Source organism: Cnephaeus nilssonii (genome assembly GCF_951640355.1).
Source record: "Cnephaeus nilssonii genome assembly, chromosome: 8".
In the NCBI taxonomy this organism is placed as follows: domain Eukaryota; kingdom Metazoa; phylum Chordata; class Mammalia; order Chiroptera; family Vespertilionidae; genus Cnephaeus; species Cnephaeus nilssonii.
Genome location: NC_137079.1, coordinates 40,100,870 through 40,126,074, shown reverse-complemented (window position 1 = coordinate 40,126,074; position 25,205 = coordinate 40,100,870). Strand labels below are relative to the sequence as shown.

Below are 25,205 nucleotides of genomic sequence, written 5' to 3'. Positions count from 1 at the left end.
CCATTCTCTACCAAAATAAAAGACAAGTCCCCCCCCCCCCAAAAAAAAAAGGTGAAGACGTCTTAAATCCTCTCTCTGGATGGAAGGGCCAACATTCAAAGAGTGGTTCATCCACCAGCCTTTCCTAAACAGCAGGTGTGAGTGTTCACTCCATGGCTCAGCACGGCAATCTCAGCATACTTGGTCCTCACCCACCAAAGCACAGGGAGCTGAAACAGTTTACCCAGAGCCTGTCGCCAGCGTGAAGAGTAAGGCCAAACTTGAATCCTGTTGTTCTTTTTACAGTGTTTCCCCTGCCCCACTGTGACGGCCCCAACAGGGATTCACCATGTGCTTTGTTGAAGCAAAGGGAAAATGTCTCTTGAGTTTGCAGCTAAAGTGGAAACTAATTCAGCCTGTTGTTAGAATTGTACCTTATCTCAGGAGAAGTAAGATCAGCTGTGGTAGGAGTCACAGGCCTCTCGAGAGACGGTGTCACTCAGACACACGACACTCAGGACACACATCCGTTGGCTCCCACACAGGTGAAGTGTTCCTCGTGGGGGGCAGCAGGAGCCATGCAGCTGACCTGCATCCTAGGCCATTTCATAGCCTCCTGACATAGGCTCTAGATGCCTCCTCGCACCTCTCCTCGCTGCCATCTCAGACCAGCACCCTTAGACTTGGACTTCCCAACTCAAGAAGGGAATGGACAGGCAAAGCCATGGCCTTCAGAACTCTAGCCACCAGAGCAAGAAAAAGGAAGAAGAGGTGGGGCAGAGAGCAGTAGTGCCAACGGAAACTCTTACCTCCCATGCCAACGGCTCTAAAAACAGCAAAATGGTGTGTTTCACCTCCTGACCTCACTACTGTGGAAACTGCTTTCTGTCTGCTGAGAAAAGTGGTATGGTATACAGTTCCCAAGCCCCCAAAACTGGTCTGCAGGGTAAACCACGAAGAAAAAGTGAAACAGAGCTATAAATCTAGCCTGAGATTTTTGTTTAAGTCCTACTAAGACTGCTTGCTGCTGAGCAGCCCCAAAAAAAGATGTAATATACTGTTTTTATAACGCTGTACGAATGTAAGGGTGTGTGACCCTTCACAAGACATGATTGGATTCAGGCTCCTCTGTGCTTCCAGTCTTCATATTTTTTTCTTTTTTATTGAGTTTATTGGAGTGGCATTGATTAATAAAATTATATAGGTTTCAGGTGTACAAGTCTGTCGTACATCATCTGTATATTGTATTGTGTTTTCACCAACCCAAGTCAAGTCTCCTTCCATCACCATTTATCCCCCCTTTATCCTCTTCCATCTCCCCACCCCCCTTTCCCTCTCAGAATCACTATACTGTTGTCTGTCTATGAGGTTTTTGGGGTTTTTTTGCTTAATCCCTTCACCTTTTTCACCCAGCCCCAAAATCCCCGTCCCCTCTGACAGCTGTCAGTCTGTTTTCTCTGTCTATGAGTCTGTTACTATTTTGTTTGTTAGTTAATTTTGTTCATTCGATTCCACATGTAAGTGAAATCATATGGTATTTGTATTTCTCTAACTGGCTTATTTCACTCAGTATAATACTCTCCATGCTGTTGCAAAGGGTAAGATTTCCTTCTTTTTTTACAGCTAAGTAGTATTCCATTGTGTGTACCACACTTTTTTATCTCATCTGCTGATGGGCACTTGGGCTGCTTTCAAACCGTGGCTATTGTAAATAACATTGCAATGAACATGAGGGGCGGGGGGTATATCTATTCTTTTGAATTAGTGTTTTGTGTTTCTTTGGATATAGTCCCAGAAATTGTATTGCTGAGTCATAAAGCAGTTCCATTTTTAATTTTTTGAGGGAACTCCATACTGCTTTCCATAGTGGCTGCATCTGTCTGCATTCCCACAAACAGTGCATGAAGGTTCCCTTTTCTCCACATCCTCACCACTTGTTATTTGTTGATTTATTGATGATAGCCATTCTGACTGTCATCTGAGGTGATAACTCATTGTGTTTTAATTTGCATTTCTCTGCTGATTTCTTCACAAGGCATTACCAATGAATTGTTTTCCAAATATGTACTAGGACTTATTCGGAGCCTCATAATTGCACCTTCCTTCTTTTACCTAAATGATAAATGAACAGATTATTGTTTGTATGTGTGGCAGTGACAGTGGGGTTCGTTTGTTTTGTTCTTTTTTTCTTTTTCCAGTTTTGCCATGAAGTTTTTGGTGATGACAGCCACCTCCAGTGGTATTTCTTTCCTCTATATTAGTAGTGCTTATTATTAGTTCTAAGTCTAATAAGATACGTCTCAGTCCTTAAGCACATGCAGCATCCTCAGTGCTTTTGTTTAGTTTTTGCTAATCTTCTCTGTATCGTTCCAGTTTTTTAGTATGTGTGACAAGTGCATGTTTAGTTTTTTAATGTACCTTTGTACTGTCAACTCAGCTAAGCTCTTTCCGGGCCGTGGGAAATTAGTCACTCTCTGCCTGTCACAGCCCTCTTCACCTGGCCCCAGTGTAGCGCACTGCACGCAGAGGACAAATGAGTGACACTAAGCATATTTATTTTCACACTGCAAGCTGAGCTTCCCAAGAGCGCTGGGAAGCAGTACAGAGGATCACAAATACCCTCTTTAGGACGAGTTACCATTTGTCGTTTCTCTGGCACCACCATGGTCTCCCAGCAGTGGTTCTTTGTAACTACTGGTTCCTGTGTTAGAGAGAGATGGTGTCTCGTGTCCTTAAAGAATGTATAAACCATGTGCTTTGTTCTCTGAGCCTCCTTGCCTCCCACCCCTTCCACCCCAGCATTCATTATTAACCTACCACCTAGGTCCCCATCTTACAACTAACTATGAGATCCTTGCTGAAGAAAATTTCATAGAAGTTAACTCGGCCTTATGCTTTACTGTGCATTTGTCCATTATTGAGTTGTTCGTTGCATATTTCTTAAGTACTTACATATGCCAGGTGGCACGTGAAGCTGACTCTACAGATAAGGGCAAGATAGTTAGTCTTGGCCCCTGTGGAGCTTATAGCCTGCTGTGATATCCCAACCAGCCAACACATAATTGAAGTGTATGTACCAAGTTCTCTCCTAGAGAGGTACAGTGAGACATGACAGCACAGAAGAGGAGCATGAAGCCCCAGACTCGGGGTTAGAGAAGGCTGCCAGGAAGGGTCTGGACTGTGAGGGGGGAGTGATGAGAGAGACCATGAGAGTGGTAAACAGGAGGCTGCAGGATATGGTATGAAATTCAAATTATATCTGAAATGGGGACTTGTGTAGTATCAACGAATATCTGCAGCCCGGCTGGTGTGGCTCAGTGGTTGAGTGTCAACCCATGAACCAAGAGTTTCCCAGTTCAGTTCTTCCATCAGGTCATGTGCCCAGGTTATGAGCTCGATCCCCAGTAGGGGGCATGCAGGAGGCAGCTGATCCATGTTTCTCTCTCTCTCTCTTCCTGTCCCTTCTTCTCCCTAAAAATCAATAAAAGCATATTTTTAAAAAAAGAATATCTGCAATTATCTGAAACGGCTCTTAATGTACTCCACTTTTTCCCCCCTAACTTTATATTTGTGTGTGGCTAGATTTTTTTTTTCTGTACTTCACAAGCCAAAATAACATCTAACAGAAACTAATGCAGAAGCAGATATGAGAATCCCACTATCTTTTATTAAGGCGGACATTAAAGAGATTGTCAAAAATAGAAAACAATAATATTCTTCTCATAACTCTTTTCTGTTTTGGAAGGTACCATTAGCAAGTAATGAGTTGGTGACCGCTATTAATAAATTACTAAATATCTTAAGATAATTAAAAGGAAATGGGGAACCATTGAAGGGTTTTTAAGTAGAGGAGTGACAGAATATCTTGGGAAATTCACTCTGAAGCCACCCCCACCCTTGCTGGTGAGAGTGAGGGTAGAGAGAAATGGATGGAGTTCTAATTAACAGAGCCTGGCAATACGGCTTAGGCAGTGGATGGGTGTTCATGTCATTCCCCAAGATTGGACACACAGGGAGAGATATGGGATGCAGATGAGTTTTGTTTGGGACATGTTCTGTTTAGAAAACTAAGTCTAGAAAACTAAGAAGTGTCCAGGAGACAGTGGGTATGCGGCTCTGCAGTGTAGCACCTGGATGGGAGAGAGGGTTTAGGCGTCTACAGCGTATGCGTGGAAACTAAAGCCCTGGGAATGCAGGAGCACCCGGGAACAGAAGGTGGACACAGAAGAGGAACAATCCGAAACAGAACCTCACGAGCACCAGTATTTAGAGACAAGTAGGAGAAGGGAGTGCTGAGGGGCACTGAGAAGGCATGGCCAGAGGGCTTGAGAGACCAAGAAGGTGTGTGACCACGGAAATGCAGACAGGGTGTCAGGGAGGGAGTGGTCAGTGGAGCCCAGTGCCCCCAGAGGTCAGGCAGAGAGCTGAGGGGGCTCCATCGCATCAAGCAAAGGGTGTTGTTGGTAACCTGGAAGAAAACTGTTAGACTACCAGACCTTGAGCTTCCAGAAGGCAGGGAGATGTCTTAATCCTCATTCTAGCTTCATTGCTTAAGGAACCACCAGGTAAATTAGTAGTCACTCAATAATTCTGCCGATTTTACCTTAACTGATGAAACTGAAACAATCAGTTTTTTCTGCCCCTGAACTCTGCAGTGTGTCATCCCCATTGTAAACTGCTCACATTGTAGATATAGGTGTTTCCTTAGGGTCTGGATAGAATTTCCCAACTACTGTCTCATGGTGACAGTTGAGCTTAGATACTGATCCTTGAGGCCCCTGGGGCAGCTGGGAAGAGCCTGAAGCTGCCAGGCTGATAGCATGTAGTTTAGGTTGTCCTGTGTGTCATACAAGTGTATCTTTCTGCTTGTGCCATGATGGGAAGGACATTGCAAAACCATGATCTATAGCAGGGTTCATAATTCCTTGTTTAGTTGTCGCCTCGCTTCCTCTGTGCCAAAGGCAGGTATTACCAAACAGTAGTCTCACTCCATTTGTAATGAACCCACACCCTCCCCCAGAATCTCCCCAGCCTGGTCCGCAGGCAACCACAGACAGACAGTGCAGTGGAGGTAGCCTGCCTACGTGCCTTACGCTTCAAAACCTAGCACCCTGATAAAGGCTTTCAAATAGCCAGAGACTGAAAATCAGAGATGAATTCTTTTCCAGTGACTAACTTTTTAAAAATAGGGGAAGGATGCTCTGAGAAAAAAAAGTGTTAATTGCTCTAAACCCTCACATCCATGTGCGTACTCTGTGATGGTTCTTCGTCTCACTCTTGGACAGAACAGCTCCTTGGCTGGGAATCCGCCCAGGCCACCTGGGCAGTGCGTACAAATTTTATGCCCATTGCAGCCCTCCAGGATCCTGGAGTCCAGTTGGGAAGACAAGAAATGACACTGTAAGGCATAATGCAAATATTAGATGATAATAATAGTTAATATAGAATAAGCTTTTAGAAGTTTTCAAGCTCAGTTTTAAATGCTTTACTTTTTTTTTTATTTATCATAATATCCTTATGAGGTGAGTGTAGTTATTATAACCATCTTACAGATGAGAAAACCAAGGCTCAAGAGAAGTTTTTAAAGCACTGAGGCCTAAGGACACACAGTAAGTGGCAGAGCTGGGATTTGAACCCAGGTCTTCTGGCTCTAGAGACTGTTCTCATTCTGTCTCCTCTACCACTGTGTCCCTCTCTCATTACTCTTTAACATTGCTTTGACCTTTAAAGTGACCCATTCTCAGTACCCTGTCTTAACAGTTTGAGAAAAATGCCTGGTTCTCCTCTCCATTGTTGAAATCATCCTCATCCTCTAAAATTCAGCTCAGCGCCCATCTTTTGCAGTTTTATCCCTGTGCTTTGGCTGCAATTGGTCAATTCCCACTCTGAGCCTTTCTAGCTCTTTACCTGATGCCGCACAGCTTCCTTTTTCATTATATACCATCTTACCATGTGCAGACTGTTCTGTTTCTGCATGTATTGCCTTCTCCCCAGGAGATCAGGAGCCCCATGTGAGCAAGACTAGACCGTGCACCTTGCTCCTACCCTCCTGTGGGAGCTGCGAGCCCCCAGAAAGCCACTAGAGAGCTCTTCTGTCCCAGCTTCGTGGTGCAGACACTTCTCAGTGTAGACACTGCCCGATCCTCCCACAGCTGCCAAAGCCTTTAGTGATGGAGTTCCAGTAACTTCTGCTTGATAAAGTGTTACAAATGTTGGAAAACCAGCCGTTTATTTTCACACAAAGATTTCTTTCATTTGAAAATCTTTTTTACCAACTAATAGATATTTCATAAAACGACTGTTCAAAATGCAAGCTATTTCCTTTTTCCTCTTTTAAATATGTGGTTATTGCTTTTGAAGAAGACAAAGTGAAGGAAACGTTTCCTGTTTGTAGAGGCTCACATTTAACCCTAAAGAGCAGGTTAGTGTCAAAACATCCTAGAGCTCCTGTGCCTTTCTGCCTTTTCAGCAGTTTTTTACTATCACAGGAGTAGAGAAATTGGGGTTTTGTTTTGCCTATTCTTTCACTCTCACTCCCTTTGAAGAAATGAAATGTTACAGATTCAAAGGTTCCTTCCCCTTCTCACTGTCCTGTAGCAGGTGTGTCATGTTTAATGCCTACGCACCTTTGCATCTTACCACATGCATATGTGTCAGGGTTTCTCAACCTAGACACTGTGGACATTTTGGTCCAGGCCATTCTTTGTTTTGGGGTCTATCCTGTGTTTTATAGGATGCTGAGCAGCATCCCTGGCTCTACTCACAGATACCAGCAGCATCACCATCCGGTTCCCCACCTACACCTCCCTCCCCCACACACACACAAGAAAACCAAAAATGTCAAGTATCCCCTGGGGAAGGGCAAATCATTACTAATGTATATCCATTAAATAGTTTAAAAAGTACACTATTGTTCTAAGTATTTTTTAATTTATATAAATGTTATTGTATATACATATTCATGTACAACTTTCTTTGTTCAACATAGTATTTTTTATATTTATCCATGTGCATCTAGATTCTTGCTGTTCATATAATAATCTTTTATATAATAGAAACCACTTGTTTGTTTCCCTACTTATGGACTTGCCCCATTAGGAACTCATAGCTACCTGGAGATGAAATTGCTGGGTCATAATTTTACTAGATCTTGATACATTGCTGTCCAAAATTTTGTTCCAGTGTATAGTCTCATCAACAATATGTAGAGTTCCAATTTTCTTCATCCCCATAACTTGGTATTGTTAGACTCTTTATTTTTGCCAGTCCTTTAGGTATGATATAACTTATTGCTGTTTTAATGTACATTCCTACTACTAGTGAGGTTCAACATCTTTATGTTTATTGACTTGGGGTTTCCTCTTCTAATGTATAGGAAAGTGTCTCTTCATATACATTATCCATTTTTCTCTTGAATCATTTTTTTCTCATTATTTTTAAGTGTTCTTTATATGTTATAGATACTATTCTTTGTCAGTTATATGTTGCAAACATTTTTTCTTAATCTGTACTTTGTCTTCCAACTTTATTATTTAGTCATATAAAAGTTCTTACTTGTAATAATTTTTATGATTTATTTGTTATATTTTTGTTACAGAAATTCTTTCCTATCTTAGTGACATAAAGAATATTCTCTTATGTCTTCTACAATTTTTAACAATTTAGCTTTCCATACTTAAGTCTTTATGGAGTTTATTTTTAAATAAACTTATTTTTGTATGTGGCATAAAGTAAAGGTCTAATTTTATCTTTTTCCATATCTATATCCAGTTATCCTAGTACTATTCATTAGGTGGTCTGTCCTTGTCCTGATGACTTGTGATGCCTCCTCCATCGTGTACCAAGTGTTATTACTTCTGATTCCTTGACTCCTTCCTGTTTCTTTGCACTGTTTATCTACCATGTGCTAATACCACTCTACCTTAATTACTACAGTTTAACAGTGTGTCCTAATAAGTGGTAGAGAAAAATCCTCCCTTATTATACTTCTTCAAAATATTCATGTCTAGTTTTGACCCTTAACTTCAAGTTACCTAGTCTACCAAAACACACACATGTTTGAATTTTGAATATATAGCACTTGGGAATAGGTTAGTTCCGTATGACAGAAAATACAAAATAACAAATCTTAAACATGTAGAAGTGTGCTTCTCATGTAAAGAGGTACAGACATTGACAGCCCCTGGCTGGCAGGGTGGCAGCATGAGGTTACTGAGCCCCAGGATCCTTTTCTCTGGCTGCTGCTTTGTCCTCAGCCTGAAGCTCCCACCTCTGCCCAGGCTGGCTGCCTGAGCTCCAGGAGGGAGGAAGGGGTAAGGAAGGATGCACGCCTGCTTTAAGGCCTCTCCTGGGTTTCACATGCCCTACTACCAGAACATTGGCAGAACTGCAATAAAGAACACAATAGAAAGCATCAACAGTAGACTAGAAGAAGCGGAGGACCGCATCAGTGAGCTAGAAGACAAGGTAGGAAAAAATACCCAAGCAAAGCAGCAACTGGAAAGAAAACTTAAAAAATAGGAGGAGAGCCTAAGGGAACTTTGGGACAACACAAAATGAAACAACATCCCAATAATAGGGTGCCAGAAGGAGAGGAAACTGAGCAAGGATTAGAAAACCTGTTTGAAGAAATAATGACGGAAAACTTCCCTAATATTGGGAAGAAAAAACTCACACAAGTCCAAGAGGCTCACAGAGTCCCAAACAAGATGAACCCAATAAAGCCGACACCAAGACACATTATAATTAAATTGGCAAACACGAATGACAAAGCAAGAATCTTAAAGGCTGCCAGAGAGAGATAGAAAGTTACCTAAAAGGGATCTCCCATCAGAATATCAACTGATTTCTCAACAGAAACACATCAGGCCAGAAGGGAATGGAATGAAATATACAAAATCATGCAAAGCAAGGGACTGAATCCAAGAATACTGTACCCAGCAAGGCTATCAATCAAAGTTGAGGGTGAAATCAGGAGCTTCACCGACAAAAAAGGACTAAGGGAGCTTATTACCACCAAACCAGCAATGCAAAAAATGCTAAAGGGTCTGCTATAAAAAGAAGAAATAGGAAGGGAAAAAGGAACACAGACATAAAGAATAAAAATGGCGACAAACAAGTACCTATCAATAATAACTTTAAATATAAATCGATTAAATGCCCCAAAAGACATAGGGTAGCTGAATGGATAAGGAAACTTGACCCATGTATCTGCTGTCTACAGGAGACCCACTTCAGAACAAAGGACTCACACTGACTGATGGTAAAGGGATGGAAAAAGGTTTTTCAGGTGAATGGAAATGAAAAAAAAAAAAAAGCTGGGGTAGCAATACTTATATCTGACAAATTAGACCTCAAAATGAAGGACATAACAAGAGATAAGGAAGGCCACTTCATAATACTAAAGGGGGCAATTCACAAGAAGATATAACTCTGGTAAACATATATGCACCCAATACAGGAGCACCCAAATGCATAAAAAAAACTTCTGGAAAATATCAAGGGAGAGATTGACAACAATACAGTCATAGTAGGGGACTTTAATACCCCACTAACTCCAATGGACAAATCCTCTAAACAAAAAATCAGCAAAGAAACATCAATCCTAAATGACTCACTAGATCAGATGGAATTAATTGACATCTTCAGAACATTCCACCCCAAAGCCACAGAATATACATTCTTCTCAAATGCACACAGGTCATTTTCAAAGATGACCACATATTGGGACACAGGCAAAGTCTCTTCAAATTCAAGAAGATAGAAATCATATCAAGCATCTTCTCAGATCACAATGGCATAAAACTAGAAATCAACTACAATAAAAACAATGGGGGAAAAATCAAACACCTGGAGGCTAAATAGCATGCTATTAAACAATGATTGGGTTACCAAAGAGATCAAAGAATAAATAAAAAAATATCAAGGCAACAAGTGACAATGAAAACACAATACAAAATCTATGGGACACAGTGAAAGCAGTCTTGAGAGGGAAGTTTATAGCTCTATAGGTCTACCTCAAAAAAACAAGAAAAAAAATGGTAATAAATTATCTAATCCTGCAAATCAAAGAGAGCAACAAAAGCCCAGTGTAACCAGACAGAAGGAAATAATAAAGATCAGGGCAAAAATAAACGACATAGAGACCAAAAAAAAATACAAAAGACCAACAAAACCAAGTGCTGGTTCTTTTAAAGGATAAACAAGATAGATAAACCTCTAGCCAGGCTCACCAAGAAGCAGAGGACCCAAATAAACAAAATCAGAAATGAAAGAGGTGAAGTAACAACCAATCCCACAGAAATACAAAGGATTATGAAAAAATACTATGAACAATTCTCTTCCAACAAAATGGACAACCTAGATGAAATGGACATATTCTTAGAAAAATACAAGTTCCTAAAACTCAATCAGGAAGAATAAAAAAACATGAATAGGCTGATAACTACCAAAGAAATTGAAGCAGTGATCAAAAATCTTCCAGCAAACAAAAGCCCTGGTCTGGATGGCTTTACAGGGGAGTTCTACCAAACATTCAAAAAAGAACTAAAACCTATCCTCCTCAGACTATTCAAAAAAAATTCAAGAGGAAGGCACACTTCCAAGCTCTTTCTATGAAGCCAGCATTACCCTAATTCCAAAACCAGATAAAAATACCACACACAAAAAAAAGAACTACAGGCCAATATCCTTGATGAACATATAGATGCTAAAATCCTCAACAAAATTCTAGCAAATCGGATCCAGCATTACATTAGAAAGATCATACACCATGACCAAGTGGGATTTATTCCGGGGATGCAAGGATGGTACAATATCCCAAATCAATAAATGTGATACATCACATAAACAAATTGAAAGACAAAAATCACATAATCATATCAATGCAGAAAAAGCATTTGACAAAATCCAACACCCTTTCTTGATAAAAACTCTCAGCAAAGTGGGAATAGAGGGATCATACCTCAACATAATAAAAGCCTTATATGACAAACCCAAAGCCAACATCATACTCAATGGGCAAAAACTAAACTCATTTCCCCTAAGAATGGGAACAAGACAGGGATGCCCACTTTCACCACTCCTATTCGATATAGTACTGGAAGTGCTAGCCATAGTGATCAGACAAGAAGAATAAATAAAAGGCATCTAAATTGGAAAAGAAGAAGAAAAACTGCCCTTATCCGCAGATGACATGATACTGTACGTAGAAAACCCCAAAGACTCCATCAAAAAACTACTAGACCTAATAAATGAATTTGGCAATGTAGCAGGATACAAAATTAACACCCAGAAATCTATGGCCTTTTTATACACCAATAATGAACTCACAGAAAGAGAAACTAAAAAAGCAATCCCATTTACCATTGCACCAAAAAAATAAGATACCTAGGAATAAACTTAACTAAGGAGGTGAAAGACCTGTACTCGGAAAACTACAGGACATTGAAAAAAGAGATAGAGGAAAACATAAACAAATGGAAGAACATACCATGTTGGTGGATTGGTAGAATCACCATCATTAAAATGTCCATACTACTCAAAGCAATCTACAGATTCAATGCAATCCCCATTAAAATACCAATGGCATATTTCAAAGATTTAGAACAAACTCTCCAAAAATTCATCTGGAATAAAAAAAGACCCCGAATAGCCACAGTAATCCTGAGAAAGAAGAACAAAGTTGGAGGGATCACAATACCAGGTATCAAGCTATATTACCAAGCCATCATTCTCAAAACTGCCTGGTACTGGTGAACAATGGAACAGAACAGAGAACCCAGAAATTGATCCAAGCCATTAATGCTCAATTAATATTTGACAAAGGAGGCAAGAGCATACAATGGAGTCAAGACAGTCTCTTCAATAAATGGTGCTGGGTAATTTGTCAGATACATCCAAAAAAATGAAACTAGATCACCAACTTACACCATACACAAAAACAAACTCAAAATGGCTAAAGTACTTAAATGTAAGACATAAAACTGCTGGAAGCAAATTCCAGCAGGTCATAATTATGCGAGAAGTTCATCAGAAGGCTGATGGACACCTTCAGCAGGGCTGAAGATCTGCATATTATTGCCTGCTGCCAGACAGCTGAGGGCAGTTCTCCCAACCTGATGGTCCTTTATTGTTTACCAAACCTTACCTTTTATATGTATATCTGCTTTGCTAAAGGGAAAAATGTGGGGATAAAAAGCTGTGGGTCCAGACATTCGGAGAGCCCACTTCACTAGAAAGTGGAACCTCCCCTGGCTCACCCATGCCTCCCAAATTTATATTTCATATCTAGTCTAATTCATTTATGCGCAGCCCCTTCTCCAGATTCCTGAACCCTAGCTGCAGAAAGGCCCTAGCAGGAAACCATAAAACTCCTACAAGACTTCATAGGCAGCAAAATAGCAGACATATGTCGTAGCAATATCTTTATCAATACAGCTCCTAGGGCAGTGGAGACTAAGGAGAAAAACAAATGGGACCACATAAGCTTCTGCACAGCAAAAGAAACCATCAACAAAACAACAAGAATGCCCACTGATAGGAGAACATATTTGCCAATGCTATTTCAGATAAGGGTTTAATCTCCAAAATTTACAGAGAACTCATACATCTTAACAAAAGGAAGATAAACGATCCAATCAAAAAAAATGGGCAAAGGATCTAAATAGACACTTATCAAAAGAGGACATACAGAAGGCCAAGAGACATATGAAAACATGCTCAAAGTCACTAATCATCCGAGAGATGAAATCAAAACAACAATGAGATACCATCTCATACCTGTCAGAATGGCTATCATCAACAAATCAACAAATGACAAGTGCTGGAGAGGATGTGGAGAAAAAGGAACTCTCGTGCTCTGCTGGTGGGAATGCAAACTGGTTCAGCCACTGTGGAAGACAGTATGGAGTTTCCTCAAAAAATTAAAAATGGAACTGCCATTTGACCCAGTAATCCCACTTCTAGGACATACCCCAAGAAACCAGAAACATCAATCAAAAAGTATATATGCACCCCTATGTTCATATCAGCACAATTTACAATAGCTAAGATTTGGAAACAACCTAAGTGCCCATCAGCAGATGAGTGGATTAAAAAACAATGGTACATCTACACAATGGAATACTACACCGCTATAAAAAAGAAGGAACTTTTACCATTTGCAACAGCATGGATGGAACTGGAGAGCATTATGCTAAGCAAAATAAGCCTGTCAGAGAAAGATAAATATCACATGATCTCACTCATGTGGGATATAATGATCAACATAATTTGATGAACAAAAATAGATCCAGAGACAAGTGGCAGGTGAGGTGGGGGGAGGGGTTAGAAAGCAACCAAAGGACTTGTATGCATGCATATTAGTATAACCAATGGACACAGACACTGGGGTGGTGGGGGCTTGCCCAGGGTGGGAATGGCTGGGCGGGGGGAGGGGGTGTCAATCAGGGAAAAAGACATATGTAAAACTTTAGACAATGAATAAAATTTTAAAAATCAATGTATTCTACTGATTTTATCCCTAACAATGCCTTTTTTATCCATGAGGTCTGTTTATTTGGCATGAATATAGCAACATCAGCTTGCTTTGGTTAGTACCTTCCTGATATTCCTTTTTCCATCTCTTTACACCAACTTGTCTGTGTCTTTATATTTTAGTTTGTCTTTTGTTGGGGTTGGGGATAGGATAGGAGAGATTTCAAAATTGAGAATCTCAGTCTTTGAGTTGGTGAGTTTGTCCATGTATATTTATTGTGATCACTAATATATTTGAATTTAATTCTGTAAGTATTTCTCCAGAAATTTTTTGTATAATATATTTATTTTTTTCATTTCCTTAATTTTTTTTTCAAAAAAAAATTTATAATGTATTTTTTAAGTCTTCCTCTGTATCTTAGTCTTCCTCTGTATCTTGTATCCACTCATCTGTTGATGGGCACTTAGGTTGTTTCTGATTTTATAGTTGTTTTAAGATTGTTCTAAATTTAGGTTCTTGAGGGTCTAATCCTCTTACTTATTGTACACACTGACTCTTGCTTGTGATGGGTTTTGAATTCTGAATCTTTCCCCACTGGAGTTATATCTGTAAAGCACATGTAGTCCTGGGGTAGGAGGGTGTGTCTCCAGAGTAATTTTATATTTGCTTCTGCTTGGCTCCTTATTTATATCCATCTCCATCCCAGGACCAATTTTATGGGTTTTTAGAGCACATGTGTAGTGCAACTGGAACCCCAAATTCCTCATTTCTCAAGTTTCACACAGGCCACGATTCCTGCTCTCTCGCTGTGGAAGGTCAGCCTTTGGTTAGTTTTTCTTGTCCTCTCTTTCACTGAGGGCGCTGCCATTTGAGGGTTGTGCCTGTAACTAGGTAGTGAGCTCAAAATCACTACCTCTTTCAGACCCAAATAGGTGGTACAACCCAGGAGGCTCTGGGTTGGCAGGAGGTGCTCACTCTTACACCCCTGTCCTTGGTAGCTTGCCTGCCTGCTGCTGCTGTTTCCCAGAGCTTGTTTCTGGCACCTCAGGCCTCTATTGCTTCATTTTACGGCCAGCAATACATGGGAAATATTTTTTAGTTTACTTATTCTTGTTGTAAAATTTCAGGTTGTCTCGATCTGTATTTTTTCCTAAATCTAGAAATAGATATTTAATTTGATAAATTAAAATATTGGCATTTAGCTAAAAATGTGAATTTTTTAAAAAGCATCATATAATGCTTTCCTTCACATGGTGGTTTTCTTTTAATTGATAACATAGAATAAGCAAGAAGTGACATTGCCATCCATCTTAAATTATCCATGGAGCCACTCAGGGGGACAGCTCTGATCCGGCATCTGAGCCTCTTGTCCTTGTGTGTGAGGGCTACCTTCACATTCCCTAGCCTGTCCCTCAACCTGGGTTTTATCTCCACCTGCAGTCTCCCTCCACTGAGCATGCACAGAATTTACTTGAATAAAAGGAAGAGGAGCATTTTGAAGAGCTGCTGAAGGAAGTCCAGTTTCTGGTTGCCTGCAGTGAATTCAACTCCTCTCCAGGCCTTCTTTTCCATCACACCCAGAAAGCCCCTGAGCTCCTCAGGGTCGGTGAAGGTGGGCCAGCAGGTGGGACTGAGGCAGAAGGGACACAGTGGGGCTGAAGTTGGGAACGTCTCTGCCTTCTGGAGCCAAATTGCACAATTAACGTTGGCGGGACTCGTTACCTTCTTTTCTCTCTGTACTCCTGCATTCTATTGATTTTACCCTATTGATTGAAGGATGGTGCGATACTTTAGGATGTAGATTGCTTGCATACAGCAGATCAGAATGACATTTTTTTTCTCAGTCTATTTATGTGACAGCATTGCAAGAGAAAGGTCTCCCAAGCGTTGTGACAGTTCTGCCCCTCTGTGTCTGACCATTGTGTATTGATCTCTTTTTAGGGAGGAATGATCAATTGGAATCGACTTTTCCCTCCTTTACGTCAGCGACGAAATATAAACTATCAGGAAGGTCGGCGGTCTGAACAACAAGCATCCCCTCCTCTAGAGGTTTCTGAGGAACAGGTAATCAGTAACACCTGGGACTTATCCTAAACCAATGCTTCAAACTTCAAGCAATTTAAGTGAACTACACTTGAAAGAAATCCTATATAATAAAGAGGTAATATGCAAATTGACCCTCACACCCTCACAAGATGGCTGCCTACGACCAGGCCCGCAAGGGGGTTAATGAGGGATGACCAAACGACTGAACATCAGGCTGCATGGGGCAACCAGGCTGGCAAGGGGGTTAGTGAGGGATGACCAAATGACTGAACAGCAGGCTGCGTGGGGTGACCAGGCCAGCAGGGCGGGGAGGAGGGGGCATTTGGGGGCGACCAGGCCGGTGGGGGGGCAGTTGGAGTCAACCAGGCGGGCAGGGGGGAAAATTGGGGGTGATTAGGCTGGCGGGGGGGGCAGTGAGGGGCAACTAGGATGGCAGGGGGGGCAATTGGGAGGGACCAGGCCAGCAGGGGGGGACAGGGGCAACCAGGCAGGCAGGCAGGTGAGCGATTGGGAGCCAGCGGTCCAGGATTGTGAGAGGGATGTCCAATTGCCCTGGGATCGGGCTTAAACCGGCAGTTGGACATCCCCCAAGGAGTCCCGGATTGGAGAGGGCTGAGGGGACACCACCACCACCACCACCAACACCCCCCACCCCTTGCACGAATTTCGTGCTTCGGGCCTCTAGTCGCATATAAATACAGAGATTTTTTGATAGCAGTTAACCTGCCACCTATAGCAGTGATAGATACTTTGGGCTTTTATTGTCCACTCTGGGTCTTATGAGTTTGAGGAAGGCATGATTTGAAAACAAATACATTATGATCATTTATTTTAAGATCTATAATACTTCATATATACAAGAAACCATTGCAGTTGGTTCCCTGCAAGGGGAAAGAGGGAGAGAAGAAGGCGGATGGATGGGGAGGGAGTGGTGCTTTTCTGAGTACCCCTTTTGTATGGTTTTGATTTTAGAGTCAGGTGAATGTATTACCTATTCAAAAAGCAAATGGATTGGGACAACAGTAAAACTAAAAAGAAACAGAAATGAATGATCCAACTGTATTTTAAATGAATAACATAATCATAGGGGAGGGGAGAATTAATTACAGTAACTTTTGAACATAATATGCCCTCTGTCTAAAGAAAAATAGAACTGCCCTGTTTGGTGTGGCTCAGTGGTTGGAGTGTCAGCCCATGGACCAAAGAGTCACAGGTTCAGTTCCTTGTCAAGGGCACATGCCTGGGTTACAGATTCAGTCCTCAGCACTGATCGGGGTATGTGAGGGAGGCAATCAATCAATGTGTCTCTCTCGCATTGATGTTTCTCTCCCTCCCTTCCTCTCTCTCTCTCTCTCTCTCTCACTCTCTCTCTCTCTCCTCTTTCTCCCCTTCCCCCTCCCCCCCCCCACACACACTCTAAAAAAAAAAAATCAATGGGAAAAATAGCCTTGGGTGAGGATTTTTAAAAATAATAATAATAAATAGAAAAGAAAAAAAGAACTGCAAAGAAATCTTAAACTCTTTGTGGATTTATTTTTCAGTAATGGTACATGTACAGCAATTCTGAAATTATGTTGTATGTATTGTATATTTGAGCAAATGAGGAAATAGCTTGATCTTACTGTTGAAGAAGGAAAATAAAACTACAGTACAAGGGGAAGACAAGGAAGAACCCTGGGGGGGTTGGATTGGAAGGGCATGCCACAGCGATACTAGAGCCAGCTTGAGGCAGTCCCACTGATCAAACCTGAGACATCAGATTTGAGCACCAAATTAAATAAGGACAGCACTGTAATAGAATCCATTCATGGGGGAGATGGGGGAAATCTATCAGTTCATAGTGATATTAATGGATAACTAAATATTTATATAAATATATATAAACTAGAGGCCCAGTGCATGATTGAATCATGCACGTGTAGGGTCCCCTACACGCTTTTGCTTTTCGCGGTAGAGTTGGGTGCCTGTCCACTGGTGCACCAGGCCTTTCAGAAGCCTCCGGCTCGGCGGAGGCTTCTGAAAGACCTGGTGCCGGAGCAGACAGGCACCCAGCTCCCCCACTTTTGATGGTCTGTGGCCGCTGAGGGAGGCTATCCTGCTGTTGAGAGGCACAGGGGGTGGGACTCCTGCCCCCTGCGCCTCTCAACGGCCGCTGAGGGGGGCTGCCGCGGACACCTGGCTACCCTGCCATTGAGAGGCGCAGCTGGGTGTCCACGGCAGGCCTCCTTAGCGGCCTCGGATCTGGCCATTGAGAGGCGCAGGGGGCGGGACTCCCGCCCCCTGCGCCTCTCAACAGCAGGGTAGCCCCCCTCAGTGGCAGCGAATCCGTGCCTCTCAATGGCCAGATAGGCCACCCCGTGTCCCGCCCCCCAGCCTCCTGCCGCCCAATTGTGGGCGTAGCGGAGTGATGGTAATTTACATGTTACTCTATTATTAGATAGGATATATACATACAGGCAGTCCTGGGGTTACGTCGGACTTGTCCTACATCGTTTCATGGTTACATCGCCATCTCCCATTTATTTATTAAAAAAAAAAAAGTGCTGCCATTTTGACGTATGTGCATATGTGCTTTATGTTTTTTATTATTTATTTACCACAAGTAAAGGCCAGGAATTGTTAGCTTTCTTTTAAATTTTTTTACTGTTTCACTTCATTACTGCTGTGTATGTGCTCCATGTGAGTGAAGTAGGTGCTTATGTAGGTAGGTTCAAACTTACAGCGAAAATCACGTTACGTTGCGCCATAGGAACAGATCTCTGACATAACCCAAGGACCTACTGTATATATATACACAAAGGCTAGGGAAATGCTTTTCCTTTCAGTAAAATATAAAGTAATAAATAGAAAAAATAATGGTATGGGAAAATCACAGTTTTGAATAATCAGAATTAAACTCTATTCAGGGAAGAACCATCAGTGCATGAAGAACAGGCTATTTATATAATCTCAAATCTCTCCCCACATGTTACTCATTATTTACTAATACAAAAGAAAATAGTAACTATCCAGTGGAGAAATTGGACCCTAGCTTAACCACCTTATCAGAATTAACATTACCAGTAATGGAACAAAGAGCATTGTGGGCATAGCCGGAAAGGACACATCCGTCGTGTGTTACAAAACTACATAACCTTGCTCATAAAGGAAAAGCAGACAACCCCCGTCTAAGAGACATTCCATAAATACGGGGCCTGAGTTCTTCGGCAATGCTGACGTCACAGACTGCCCATATTGAAGGAGACCAGGGAGGTGTGGGAACTAAATGCATACGTGATCCATCCTGGAATGAAGTCTGTGCTGGAAAATGGGGGGTTAGCTGATGAAATTGGACTGTGGATTAGTTAATAGTTGTCTATTAAAGTTGAGTTTCTAGGATTTGGTATCTATACTACTGTGGTTAGGAAAAAGAATATCCTTGTTCTTAGAAAATGAAATACACACTGAAGTACTAAGGGGTCGAGGGACATGATGTGTGCAACTTAGTCTCAAAGGGCTCAGAAAACAGTGTGACAATGTGTGTGTGCAGACAGAGAGCAACGGTGGCAAAATAACAAGTGGCTAAGTCCGGATGAAAAGGCATCAGAGGTTTTCGGTCCTATTATTGAAAAATTTCTGTGAGTTTGAAATTATTTCAAATTAGAGTTTTTTTAAATCTATAACAATTTAAGCTTTCAGTATTACAATAATAACACTTTTACATTTCCTTCCGCATACGATGCTTTCTTATGAATGCAAATCAAGGTCAGCATTTCATAACTGGTCACACCTCCAGGGCATCACCTCCTCCATCCCTGCCCCAAAGTAAAACACCATTCAGACCAAAGTCACCCAGTCTCTGGGGCAAAGCTGTGTCCTGACTTTCTCTGGAGCCCAGGAGGGGCCCCTGGGCAGGGCTCCCACTGCCACCCTGGACGAGGCCACGAAAAATGCTTCTGAAAGAAACCAGTTGACTGTGCCTGATGAATTGATCCAGCCTCCCCTTGCCCTGGCAGCTTCTCCGTTCAAACTAATAATTTCGGCAACTCTTTAAGATTGAGAGGTGGACTAATTCATAGTCCTATTTCACTGCCATTAGACAGTTTCTAGAAAAATGATATCCACATATGTTAAAAACAAGCTTTCGTGTAGTTACAGCTTTTCACAGCATCACAGCAGAGCAAGGAAGAAGTAAATGCTGTTTTAAACGATTATTCACAACATGTTAACCTCACTGTTGTCATTCTGGGAGGATCAAGGAAATTGATTCATTAAAGAACCTTCAAGACTTCAATTCCACACAGTTTATCACTTTTTGGCACTTTTTTTTTTTTTTTTTTTTTACAAAGTGACAAAACTAAGAACTATCTCACCTTTAAATACCTCATATCGTTAACAGCTGCTCTGTGAAGAATGGGAATTGAGGTTATCCACACGTTAAGAAAATAAAATCCAATAACACAGCATTTGTAAGATATTTATGGTAACATTAAAAAGAAAGCTAAGCTCTGGCTGGTGTGGCTCAGTTGGTTGAGCTTCGTCCCATGCACCAAAAGATTGCAGGTTCGATTGCACATGCCCAGGTTGTGGGATGTGCAGGAGGCAGCTGATGGATGTTTCTCTCTCTCCCTTCCCGTCTTTCTCTAAAAATCAATAAAAACATTAAAACAACAACAAAAAGTAAGCTAATGCTCTCAAATTCAGGTAAAAAGAAATAGAGTTCTGCTCTAGTACTGTTTACCTCATATAACCTCAAGTCCCATTCTTCACAGAGCAGCCATTAAATGTGAGGCATTTAAAGGTGAGATAGTTCTTAGTTTTGTCACTTTGTAAAAAAAAAAAGTGTCAAAAGGTGATAACACAAGGCTGTGAAATTGAAGTCTTTAAGGTTCTTTAATGAATCATTTTCCTTGATCCTCCCAGAATGATAACAGTGAGGTTAACATGTTGTGAATAACCGTTTAAAACAGCATTTACTTCTTCCTTGATCTACTGTGAAAAGCTGTAACTACATGAAAGCTTGTTTTTAACATATGCTTCCTTATTCATTGACTTTCTAAATTTTTTGTTAGGCTAGACATTATCTAAAATAATAGTTGTTGGTAACATTAAGATAGCTCGAATTAGCAAAACGTTTTTATGCTTAATTTTTCAATTAAATGTGCTACGTATTCTGTATTTAATATCAGAGCCATAATTTTAATACATTAAGAAATTTGGTAATTTTCTAAACCAAGAAAAATATAAATGATTTTTTTCTGATGTAAATAAATACTTCAAGAATTTCAAGATATGTTTTGAAAACAAAAAAAATTCTAAGAAAGAATGTGCATCCCTTATTAAATCTAGTAATAGCCACAAAAATTTTTTGTCACTTTTTGTATTTTTGCTGTTGTTCAGTTTCTGGATTTTTAGTTCTTCACTGTCCAGTCCTACTGTTTTTCAGCAGACCCCAGCCCCTTTGCCTGCTCAGCACCCCTTGCAGATGATATTCCAGCCCCTTTTACGAATATGCCAAACTCAAGTGCCATGCAATAAAATTTTTTAATAATTAAATGTAGGGGAGGAGGATCCAAGATGGCGGCGTAGGTAACACCTAAACTGCTGCCTTGCACAACAGTTTCAAAACTACAACTAAAAGACAAAACGTCTATCACCCAGAACCATGGGAAAGCTGGCTGAGTGGAAGTTCTACAACTAGAAGGAAAGAGAAAAGAGCATTCAGTGCACAAACGCTGAAAAGCTGAGGTACGGAGGTGCGTGCAATCCAGGCTGGCGGCGGGCGTTGCTTTCTTCAACCCGAAGGGAGACAAGCTCCCAATTTCTCTGAAATCCAGTTTCTGGGGAGATGCGCAGGACCCAAACTCCTACGGGGAGAAGCTGGACTGTCTGCCATCGGGTCGGAAAGTGAGAGTGACTTGCTTGCAGAGCTGCATACAGGAATAATTGCTTGCTGCGCTGGGGCGCGGGACACGGGGACACGGTCGGAGGCGCGGAGACGGCTGGCTGGCAGCCATCGCTGTTTGCCACGCCCTAGCCTGGTGACACCCTGAGACCCCACCCCACACAACCTACAAACCCACCCAAGCTTCAAGCAGCGGCTTTTGCATATGAATGGCCTTCCCTATCACAGCTTAAACTAGCAAACTGCAACCCTGTTCAGACAGCTCCAAAACCTCCAAAACCCACGCAAAGAGGAGAAAGCTGTAGTTCTCGCTGTAGCTCCTGCTGGGTGGCCTCAGACAGTAGCTGACCTGCACCCCATTGGAGATCCAGAAGCCAGTGTACCTAGTGGTCAGTGTGAGACACCAGATTTCAACTGCTCACATCCATAAGTGACACATTCAAGAAGCAGACTCAGTGAGCACCAAAGCCCCACTGAAACAAGTCCTGCACCATAAGCATGTCTCTAGCGCACCAATTCTTCCATTATAAACACAGCGGGTCCTCACAGCCAATTGGCCTGGAGGTCAATTCCTCCCAGTGTACCAACAGCAATCAAGGCTTAACTACACCAAGACTTTGCACTCAGCCCACAAAGGGTTGTACCAAGAGCGTCCACCTCAGGTGATTGGGGAGGCTGAGCTACTGGCCCCTATAGGTCACCTACCACACAAAGCCACTCCATCAACACAGGGAAGCAGCCAAAATGAGGAGACACAGAAACATGTCATGAATGAAAGAAATGGAGGAAAGCAAACTATGGGACGACATAGAGTTCAAAACCACATTTATAAGGTTACTCAAGAATCTTCTAAAAACCACTGAGAAACTTGATGAGACCTTCAAGGACCTTAATGAGAATGCCAAAAAAATGGAAAAGGACCAGTCAGAAATTAAGCATACACTGTCTGAAATAAAGAATATAAAGAAACTCAACTGTAGATCAACGTACCCCAAGAATCAAACCAAAGATCTGAAATATGAGGAAACAAAAAACACCCAACCAGAAAAACAAAAAGAAAAAAGAATCCAAAATATGAGGATAGTGTAAGGAGCCTCTGGGACAACTTTAAGCGTACCAACATCTGAATTTTTGGGGTGCCAGAAGAAGAGAGAGAGCAAAATATTGAAAACCTATTAGAAGAAATAATGACAGGAAACTTTCCCTACTTGGTGAAAGAAATAGACTTACAAGTTCAGGAAGTGCACAGAACCCCAAACAAGAGGAATCCAAAGAGGACCACACCAAGACACATCATAATTAAAATGCCAAGGGCAAAAGACAAAGAAAAAATCTTGAAAGCAGCAAGAGAAAAACAGTTACCTACAAGGGAGTACCCATACGACTCTCAGCTGATTTCTCAACAGAAACTATGCAGGCCAGAAGGGAGTGGCAAGAAATATTCAAAGTGATGAACAGCAAGAACCTACAACCAAGATTACTCTACCCAGCAAAGCTATCATTCAGAATTGAAGGTCAGATAAAGAGCTTCAAAGACAAGAAAAAGCTAAAGGAGTTCATCACCACCAAACCAGGATTACATGAAATGATGCTGAAGGGTATTCTTTAAGAAGAGGAAGAAGAAGAAAAAGGTAAAGATAAAAATTGTGAACAACAAAAAGACATCAAATACATACCTACCAACAAGTGAATCTAAAAATCAAGTGAATAAAAAAATCTGAAGAACAGAATGGACTGGTGAATATAATAGAATCAGGGACATAGAAAGGGAGTGGACTGCCAATTCTCAGGGGGAAGGGGGTGTGAGGGGTGCGGGAAGAGATTAGACAAAAATCTTACACCTATGGATGAAGACAGTGGCGGGGGGTAAGGGCATGGGGTGGGGTGGGGAATCAGGTGGAGGGGAGCTATGGGGGGGGGGGGAGAAAGAGGAACACCTGTAATAATCTGAACAATAAAGATTTATTTTAAAAATAATTAAATGTAGTCATATTTCTATTATCTTGAAAATAAATATTTGTTTGTGTGTGTGTGTGTGTATATATATACACACACACACACACACACACGTTTATTCATTCTATTTTTCCTTCTCCTTGTCTTTTTTCTTTTCAACGAGAGATTTTTATACTATACCCATACTCAAAATTAACAAATAATGAAATGTTGTCATACTGGCTTTACTTTTTATTTTTAATCAAGGCGGGGCGGGGGATTTACCAAGTTGGTCTCTCTCAACTTCTCCCCAAGCCTAGAAAGTGACCTTTTAGTTTATGCTTAAGGGACTGGACAAGGAAGTTAAACAAGATTAAACCAAAGCTGAGACTTCACAAAAGGAAGATACATGGGCTGTTACAAATGTTGACTCCCTCTCTTCCATTCACATCTGCCCTGCCTTTTAGTTAGCCAACAATTATCTACTATCTGCTTGTCACGGGCTAACCACTGGGCTAGGTTTCTGAAATACAGAGATAATTCAAAGACAGGAAGACAGGCATGCTGAAAAGTGCACCCAATTTGGGGCAGCACAGGTGGGTGAGAGTGTAATGGAGGGTAACGAGGGGGACAGAGCACTGCCTGGGGAGGGGGCAGGACAGGCTCCCCAGTGGCCCTAGGTGGTGTGTGACTTCTGCTTTATGCCTTAGGAACCGTGGCAGGGTTTTAAACAGGGAATTACATCACCGAGTTTCCCTGGAGGATGAACTAGACATGGAGGAAGGGACATATTCTAAGCATAACCACGTACTAGTATGTAATTTTCCCCTTCCCTGCCCAGGTTACAGTGCGGGTGCTTACGAGACGCTTGCCCAGAGGAGACTTGTTACCTCTGAGTAAGTTTATAATACATGAGACCCGTCGTGTGCACACCAGTAGTGTCCTCTGCAGTATCCATTGGCCCAAGTGAGAGAGAATGACTGCAAAGCACACAAGACACTTTCTATCTTAGCTGATGAACAGCAAAATGTATTTAGTATGAGAGAATCTAACCCTCAGCAAGGTTCTCTTCCCACGGTCTCCGAAGAGCCCACTGGACTCCAGGATAAAGCAGTCTCCTCACTGACGTGTGCGTGTTTGAGGGATGCTGTGCTTCTGCTCTGAATACTTCTAACTGCAGTCACTTGGGTTTTGGTCTGGTGACCGGCAGGCACATTGTGTGTTTTCCCTGATAAACAGTGAGCTCCGTGAGGGCTGACACCATTTCTCCTGTCCCCCCCAGCCCAGAGCCCGACACAGAGACGGTGCCCGGCGGCAGGTGGAGAAGGGGTGGCAGTGGACTTCTCTCTCAGTGGGCTACAGAGCGGTACCATGTCAGGCCTCTCCGTCTCCACTGCTTGTAGACTGGCAATGTTGTTTTCTAAGAAAATACCAAAGTTTACATGTTTTAGAAGGGAACATTGGGTGGCAACCAACTTTGGGGGTGCCTAATTCTGCTGGACACTGTGCAAGCTGTAAGCAAAGGCACTCGTCTGCCTGCAGCCAGGGCCTTCTCAGTACCAAACCCTGAGCCAGGCAGGAGAGAGCAAAGGGAAGGGCAGCCTGTGGCCGGGCCGGGCACAACCAGAAACAGTGGGCTCGGCTGATGCAGTCGCGGGGCTCAGCAGTCTGAGGAGAGCGGTCAGGTGACGGGGAAGAGCGCTCTGACCGCAGAGATCTGACGGTGAGCTCGTGTCAGCAGTGGGGTGAGAGAGGAGCTGGGCCCTGAGGGGTAACACGTAACAGTTAACCGAAGGGGAGGGAAGGGTGAGCTCACAGGGTGAGCGCATGTGTCCCCAATGGGCCACCCGGTGTGGGAGTGGATTGGGCCACCTTCTAGGTGGG

At 42.1% G+C, this 25,205-nt stretch overlaps 1 protein-coding gene across 1 annotated transcript in view; it reads left to right on the top strand.

Moving 5' to 3' along the window:
• UBAC2 (UBA domain containing 2) overlaps positions 1–25,205 on the top strand; it is a 185,828-nt gene that overhangs the window by 151,836 nt on the left and 8,787 nt on the right. The window contains exon 8 of the mRNA XM_079779148.1: positions 15,398–15,520. Within this exon, the coding sequence (XP_079635274.1) occupies positions 15,398–15,520 (123 nt within the window). The remainder of the gene's footprint in view (positions 1–15,397; positions 15,521–25,205) is intronic.